Source organism: Callospermophilus lateralis, chromosome 2, assembly GCF_048772815.1.
Source record: "Callospermophilus lateralis isolate mCalLat2 chromosome 2, mCalLat2.hap1, whole genome shotgun sequence".
In the NCBI taxonomy this organism is placed as follows: Eukaryota; Metazoa; Chordata; class Mammalia; order Rodentia; family Sciuridae; genus Callospermophilus; species Callospermophilus lateralis.
In genome coordinates this window covers 148,857,480-148,865,512 of record NC_135306.1, presented here as the reverse complement: position 1 = coordinate 148,865,512, position 8,033 = coordinate 148,857,480, and the positions used below count along the sequence as shown (strand labels likewise).

The window sequence follows — 8,033 nt, the reverse complement described above, 5'->3', positions numbered from 1 at the left end:
AGGAAATCAGATCAGTCTTGAGTCCCAGCTGAGGAAAGCTAAGGAGCTCAGAAAAGTCCCAGTACCCTGACCACTAAACAAAGTTCAAAGAGGAAGAAGGGAGCCTGGAGGGCTTCCTGCAAGGGGCAGAAATTATGCTGAGCCCAGAGGGACTGAATGGGCTAGAACTGAAGGAGCACAGTCAAGGGGAGCAATCCAGGTGGGCAAAGAGTTCAAGAAAAGATACTTCCATTAGATGCAGAAGAGAATAAACACAGTCTGAAACTCAACTGGCTACACATTTATTGAATACCTATTGCATACCCAACACTGACAACTCAAAGATGGAGAGGACTGTTCTTCCAGAGAATAGAACATTTCCCTACTTGAACAACACAGAGCACATTTGCTCTGTTCTCTGGCACCTGATGATTCTAAGTTCTTCCTGGGCCTCAATCAAGGTTGCCTGCTGCCCTGAAGCACCTTTGGCAACGTGGGGCAGGGCGGGGGTGGATCTGCTATAAGCGTTTATTGTACCCTCTTTTGTGCTAGCCCCTATTACTGGAAATAGAGTCATGCAGAAGACTCAGTACCCCTGTCTCCCAGCAGATGTCAGAGCTGGGGCCTGTAGCTGATGTGGGCCAGGATTGAGAGGAGTGCAACAGCTGAGGGCTCTCAGAACTTATGCCCATGTGAGAAAAGACACTATCAGCTGTGCTCTCCACAGACCAAGGGCACAGTACAGGGCAGGAGTGGGCTCCTAGTGCTGGGCAGTCTCTGGATACATGTGCTTGCATCATGGGTTTATAAGCCTGCCCCTCTGAGAGTGCACCTGGGAACCTGCATGTGCTCAGCAGGGTGCCTACCCAAGCATGTATGTGCTTATGAAACTACAGACACAACATAAGATGCACCAAAATCTCTCTCTCTACACGCACAAGTATGAATGAGTGTGAATGTATTGCATGAAACACATATGAGCCTGCCTGGAACCATGCATAAGCTTGACAAGCCTTTCCATACATGTGAGTGCATATCTAAGTAAACATGAGTCTTTATGTTCACATGGGGACACACCTAGGTCTGTTCATGTTGAGCTTGCCTTTACATGTATAAGCACATGTGTATGTACAACCTCATGTGTGTCTGTCCAGTGCATCCTGGTATGTGCAATTGTCCTCTGCTAGTAACTGGGAGATCTATAATGGGGATAGAGAAGAGAAGACTCAGGGGAAGGGAGGACTGGGGGAACCCCAGTATCACCAGCCTTGGTCCTTACTGTTGTTCCCTGTCTGAGACCCAGGCCACCGCAGGGTCTGTGTCTTCCCCTTAAGTGGTTTCGATCAGTTGGTCGATCTGTTATATATAACCTCAGAGAAGTCAACCTGACAACCACTCCCAATTCAAAAGAAAGAGACTGACTGACTATTTCTTGCGGGGTGGAGGGGAGGCTCTCTCCCAACAAGCTTCCCTGATACTCGAATGGCCTGCAGATCAAATGTCAGCTTCTCCAACCTGAATAATTCATGCTAAGGCCAGGAATGCTCCTTCTCAGGAGCCTGTCTCTTTAAATCAAGTCTGGAGCTTCCCAGTTCTGCAAAAAAAAATAAGTAAGTAAAATCCAGAACAAAACAAACCTATAAACAGCTCAGCCCCCACCTCAGCCCTGGTCCCCTCAGACACCCCACTCTATGCTGCAAAATCCATTCTCTTGGCCTCTGGAGCCTCCGCTACATACCTCCATTCACCACTGACAGGTGGGGAAGCCTGAAGAAGGGGCAGGCTGTCCTGGGGGTGCCCAGGTGCTGGGGCAGGGAGGAACAGCGAAGAGCTGAATCACTCCATCTATCCCGTCCCTGTGCCTAGGAGAGTGCTTGGGAGGGTTCCAGCCTGCTGGAGGGAACCAGATGAGAGAGGGCAGAGCAGCTCGAGTTGGGGGCGATGGGGCTGGGGTGCCACAGTCTTTCCAAAGGCGTGGGACAGGGTCAAACAAAGGCTGGCGGTACAGGACCTGCAAGGGTGGGGACACAGATGTGCCTAATGGAACTGGGGTCGCAGAGCCAGTGGCTGAGACTGGGGATTTTCCAGTCCTCTCCCTCCTAGCACAGCCCCTTTCCCCGATCAAAGAGATGAGGAAGAGGTTGGAAAACGAGTAACTTTCTCAGACCACCCTTCATCCCGGTCTCCTCTTGCAGGGGCAGCGCTAAAAGTCCGTTTCCCACATTCTCTTCAGTGAAGACCCACCTGACAGCTCGCCCCGGCCGGCCCCGCCCCACACGTGCCAGAGAGGGAGGAGGAACGAACCAGCTTATAAATGGGGGATGGGGGGAAGGGAGGAAGCAAGTCAGAGCCTCGGGGAGCCAAACTTCTCAGCAGCTCTGAGGCTGACGAGCGGGGAGCGAGAGCGCAGCAGCCGAAACCCTGAGTCTCCGGAGCCTCCCACCCCGCCTCCCTCGGCTAGGAGGGCCCTGAGACAACGCTGGGGGCGGACGAGGCGGCCAGGAGGCGGGGAGGGGGAGGCAAACCCTGCCCACTCGGCTCCGAGCCCAGAACGGCCGCGGAAGTCGGAGGCCGGCGCGCAGGGCAAGGAGGGCACCAGGGGCGGGGGGCTTTGCTCCCCGCCTGATCCCTCTCACCCCCAGCGAGGAAAGTGAAGATTCCTTGGACTTTAGAGGCAGCGGACAGACCGACCAAGACTGCTAGCCGCTCCAGGTCAAGGACTTGCCCCACCCGTGTTCCCCCCAGGCGCTCCCAACTCACTGGTGAGCGCGGCGGCCCGGGCGCTGAATGCCGGGGCGGCCGCGATGGCCCCGCGTGCGGGACAGCCGGGGCTCTGGGGGCCGCTGCTGCCGGGACTGCTGCTCGTGGCGGCGGCCTTGAGCCGACCCGCCGCGCCCTGTCCCTTCCAGTGCTACTGCTTCGGCGGCCCCAAGCTGCTGTTGCGCTGCGCGTCGGGCGCAGAGCTTCGGCAGCCGCCGCGGGATGTACCGCCCGACGCGCGCAATCTCACCATCGTGGGCGCCAACCTGACGGTGCTGCGCGCGGCCGCCTTCGCCGGCGGGGACGCGGATGGGGAGGAGGCGGTGGCGACCAGCGTGCGCCTGCCGTTCCTCACTGCGCTGCGCCTCACGCACAACAACATCGAAGTACTGGAGGACGGCGCCTTCGACGGGCTGCCCAGCCTGGCGGCGCTGGACCTGAGCCACAACCCGCTGCGCGCCCTGGGCAGCGGAGCCTTCCGCGGGCTGCCAGCGCTGCGCTCGCTACAGCTCAACCACGCGCTAGCGCGGGGAGGCCCCGCACTGCTGGACGCGCTGGACGCCGCGCTCGCTCCGTTGGCCGAGCTGCGCCTCCTGGGCCTGTCGGGCAACGCGCTGAGCCGCCTGCCGCCCGCCGCGCTGCGCCTGCCGCGCCTCGAGCAGCTGGACGCGCATCTCAATGCGTTGGCCGGCCTGGGCCCCGACGAGCTGCGTGCGCTCGAGCGCGATGGCGGCCTGCCCGAGCCGCGACTGCTTCTCGCCGACAACCCTCTGCGCTGCGGTTGCGCTGCGCGCCCCCTGCTGGCCTGGCTGCGCAACGCCACGGAGCGCGTACCCGACGCGCGCCGCCTGCGCTGCGCCACCCCACGGGCGCTGCTGGACCGGCCTCTGCTGGACCTGGACGAGGCGCGACTACGCTGCGCAGATGGCGACGCCGACGGTCGTGGCGAAGAGGTGGATGTCACCGGCCCGGAGCTGGAAGCCTCTTACGTCTTCTTTGGGCTGGTGCTGGCACTCATCGGCCTCATCTTCCTCATGGTGCTCTACCTAAACCGCCGCGGCATCCAGCGCTGGATGCGCAACTTGCGCGAGGCCTGCCGGGACCAGATGGAGGGCTACCACTACCGCTATGAGCAGGACGCCGACCCGCGTCGCGCACCTGCCACGTCTGCCCCTGCCGGCTCCCGCGCCACTTCACCTGGCTCAGGCCTCTGAGCTTCACTGCCTGGGGGTTGAAGGCTGCTCCTGCCTCGCCTGAAGCCTTGGAGATGAGACACTCGCAAGCTTGGATCTCTTGAGACCTGCTCCAGACCAGCCGGAGACCTTTGTATCTTGACATCCCTCCCCCACTCAGAAGCTCCAAGCTGTACCCTCTCTCCCTGGCCTCTGAGAGTTCCCACAGCCAAAGGCCAAGAGACACCCCATCTGATTCCAGAAACTCTACTCGCCCACCTGGGGCTCTGAAAGTCCCTCCCGCTTTCTGGCCTCTCCTGGAGACCCTGTCCTTCAATCCAAAAGCTCTGAGACTGACTCCGAAACTTTGCTTGGGCCCCTGCACCCTAGGCTGCACTGAACCATCTTCCGCTCAGAGCCCTCTGTCCGCCCTCTCAGGGCTCAGGGGCCATCATATTCCCTTCTGGTCTCAGAAGCAGCGCACTTCCATTAGGATTTTGTTAACTTTGAGCCCTTTATCCCAATCTAGAGCTCTAAGCCCTCTATCGAGCTTGGAGACCTTCATCATTGGGTCCCTATGGGTTGGCCATTCCCTCCCAATCCTTGGCCGGACTTAGGGCTCCGCTTCCAGTCTGTCTCTCACTTTCCAGGGACAAGCACACCCCCATTCTGGCCTTAGGGTGGATTCCATCCTCAGCCTTTCACACCAGGGCTCTGATCCTCCAATACTCAGAGCTTGCTCCCAATCTTAACCTCTCAGCCCCCCACCCGACTGTTTCGATCCCCTACCTAAATCTTAGGCTCTCTATTCCCTGGATTCCCATCACTTGCATTTACTGGTCAGGGCCCAAGGAATCCACCCCTGGGATATGCCACCCCCTTTTCTCCTAGAATGAGCTCTCGGGTCCTTCCTGCAGGAAAGTGCAGGAAGGAGAGAAGGGATGATGGCACCCAAGAACCAGGACCACTAGGCTGTGGAGGCTCCAGAGTTGGGAGGGGAAGGGAGCTGCTGCCTGTGGATCCCTCCATGCTGCCTCCCACCCACTGTGGCTTTTCTCCTCTGGGGACTCTTTGCCACCACCCACCCCACCCCGAATGCCTTCCTGAAGAGGATGGGGGACTGGCCTCCTGTCCCAGACACAAGCTCTCTTGTTCCAGGTCAGAGCCTCAGCGCCCTGCCTTCTGCATGATCCCAAAGCACAATTGGTGAGTGGGGAGGGGGCTGCCTCTCCCTGACTCCCACTCCCTGGGTCAGACAGATGGCTGGCCTGTGCTGCCTCTGCACACAGGAAATCCCCCTCCTTTAATATATTGGCTTGAGACCTGCCCTCCCACCCCTCACCCAAGAAATCTGGACCTCCCTTGGGCAGTTTTCTATAAAGTCTGCAATAATCTCAGATACTGTGCTCTTGTAAGTGGTGCTGTGTCATTCCTGCTGACCTTGGGGCATTGATGGGGGTGGGAGGTGACATGTGGGAGGGCATTTGGGGCCTCCCTGAAGTAGGGCAGTGACCCTTGGGAATGTGAAAGAAGAAATGGGCTGTGATTGTGCATAGCAGGGTTGAGGCTAGACCCAAGGTGGGACCTCCCATTGGGATAACATTGATCTCCAAACAAGTTTGCTTTTTTTTTTTGCTCTGAAATGGTGATATCCACAGCCAGGTTGGGATCCTACACTTCCTCTATATCCTCTTCCTCTTTTATTCCCCCTCACTTTGGAGGATGAAGGAAAGTGTATTTGGACTAATCAACATTAGCCTCAGCTGAAGCTCTTGAGGAGGAAATCCAGCTGTGAAGAAAAGGAGTCTGCTGCTTTGGAATCACCTTCTCGGATGGGTTTCCTGATACTCCTGCGTCATGCAGCACCCTCCTGGCTGGCTGGGTAAGAGAGGCTGAGAGAAGCAGCAGTCTAGAGGTGGGGTGTAGGTAAAATGACCGCCTGAGATATGTGGAGAAAGAAGACAGGAAAGGGGCTTGTCTCCCACCTCAAGGTCATCAGACTGAGTTATTTTGCATTCAAAGTCACAGAAACCTAGAACCATGGGGCAGAAGTCTAGAATTCTGGCATTTTAGAATCTCATCCACTGGTCAAGGTCCAGGCATATATTCTAGAATACAGACCTTCTAAACATCGAAAAGGACCTCAGGGTAATGTGGGAAGTCTCCTAAGCTATCTCAAGGAGCAGACTTCCTCTCCTTGGAATCACCCCTTTCAGTACCAGAGGAATATGCTGAAACCCTCTGACAGTCCTAGTTTTGCCTTGGAGCCGGGAGCATGCCTTACCAAGGATAGTTCTGCACACAGTTGGAGACCATACATGAGTCTCCTCATCTTGTCTCAGCAAGTTCCCTACAACATCTCCCAGTCATTCCCCTAAGAAGGTATTAAATCCTCTAGAAACATTCCTATCAGCCAGTGACCTTCACAAGATGCCCTGACCATTCCCTAAGACAATATAGTGATGGTCTGTAACAGGTTAGAGAACTGGGTCTCTAACAGATCACCTCATTACCAAAGGTGTGCCCTCTGGTGATGTGGCCCAAGACTGCAATAAAACCTAGCAAATAAAGGATCATGCTATTAGCTGTGGGTTTATTGTCAGCAAAAAACCTTTGAAGCTTTTATATGAGAACTACTATAGCAGGCTACTAAGTACTAAGAACTCAGTTTTATTGAGCTACTAAGCATCAATAGAGTGCCTACAATACACCAGTTGATGTTGTACCTTAGTGCCGTCCCTGGTTCCCATTACAAGTTATCTCTGGTCTGCCACCATCTTTGAAATCTGCCTTTGGCTTTATAGGATTGTTAATGGGGCTCTCCAGCCTTGTCTCCTCTGCAAAAGTAGCCATTCCTTCAGCCTTTACTAAGTACAACTCTGCCAGTCCTAGGGAAGCTAGAAGGAGCCACATTTGATCAAAGTCTAGGGAAAAAGAAATCCCAGGAAACCATGAGGGCTCAGAGGAAGGGCTGAGCTTACAGCGTCATCTTAGGGGAAGTCACATTTGAGCTGAGGTTTAAAGGATGAGTTGGAGTTTGCAAACCAGAAATATCAGAAGGGTCAACTTGTGGAAAGCTCTGGAGGCAGAAAGATCTTGTCAGTCGGAGGACTGAAGAAAACAAACCCTGGCTGCAAATAGGTAGAAGGGTGTGTGTGTGTGTGTGTGTGTGTGTGTGAGAAAGAGAGAGAGAGAGAGAGAGAGAGAGAGAGAGAGAGAGAGAGAAGGATCTGCATTTTCCACTAAGAAGCACAGAGGACTGCTGCCCTTGGAGAAGTCAGGAAGGAGCGGTGTGTGAGATGTGGGCAGGGGAGAGGGACCCCGCCTCTTACTTGGTGATTCCTTCCTTCTGCTTATTCGTTTTGGGGCCAGGCCTCATGCTGGACCCCAGAGACACAGAGAGGAACCAGACCTAAGCCATGCCCACAGGAGGCCAGAAGGGCAAGGGGGGAGGGACAAGGGAAGAGACCTTGCAGGGAAAGGTGAGATAGGGGTTGGGTTGGCACTGCCCTGGTTCTGGAGGCTGCTGGAAGTGAGAAGTGGGCAGAGGCCTGGGGACCACAGGGCCCAAATGGCAAAGGGAAAACAAGTACTTCTAGGATGTCCCCTTAAAGAGCAGGTTGGTAGAGGGCGACAGAGAGAGAGGGAAGGTGTGGGTGTAATGTCGGGAATGTGGCAGACACGAAACCAGCTGAACCCTTGAACATGGCAGACTTCCCGGGTTCTGTGACCCTGTAAGCAGCGTGAAACTGCCTTTCAAAAACACCTCTCAGAGAAGCCCTTCACCTCCACAACCCCTTGGAGTGGGAGCCAGGGCGGGCCTAGCCTAACTGCAGTCCCGGGTTTCAGGGCGCTCAACACCCGCCTTGCCGTGTCACTTGGTCCCTCGTGGGTTAGAAATACTGGGGAGGCCCTGCTGTGTGCTGGGCGCCAGAGAACATGTGGAGCTGGCTCCTGCCTTTCTGGTCCAGCCCAGCACTCTGACCTTGGACGACCTGCCCCTCTCTGGCTCTAGGTTCTTTCTGTCCAGGCGGAGGCTGGACTTGTGACCTCTGGAGGCACTGGCTGCTCTCACTGAAGTCCATCTCCTTCTTCATTAAGTCTCTGCCTGGCAGACTCTCA

At 55.9% G+C, this 8,033-nt stretch overlaps 1 protein-coding gene across 1 annotated transcript; it reads left to right on the top strand.

The window, feature by feature from the left end:
* Positions 1-2,783: 2,783 nt before the first annotated feature.
* Tpbgl (trophoblast glycoprotein like) lies at positions 2,784-3,953 on the top strand. Its single transcript, XM_076843962.1, has one exon. The coding sequence runs from the start codon at positions 2,784-2,786 to the stop codon at positions 3,951-3,953; it is 1,170 nt and encodes a 389-aa protein (XP_076700077.1).
* Positions 3,954-8,033: the final 4,080 nt, after the last annotated feature.

Bases quoted from the DNA above. Each gene is read 5' to 3' on its own strand.
- Tpbgl (XM_076843962.1), top strand. From the start codon at position 2,784: ATGGCCCCGCGTGCGGGACAGCCGGGGCTCTGGGGGCCGCTGCTGCCG.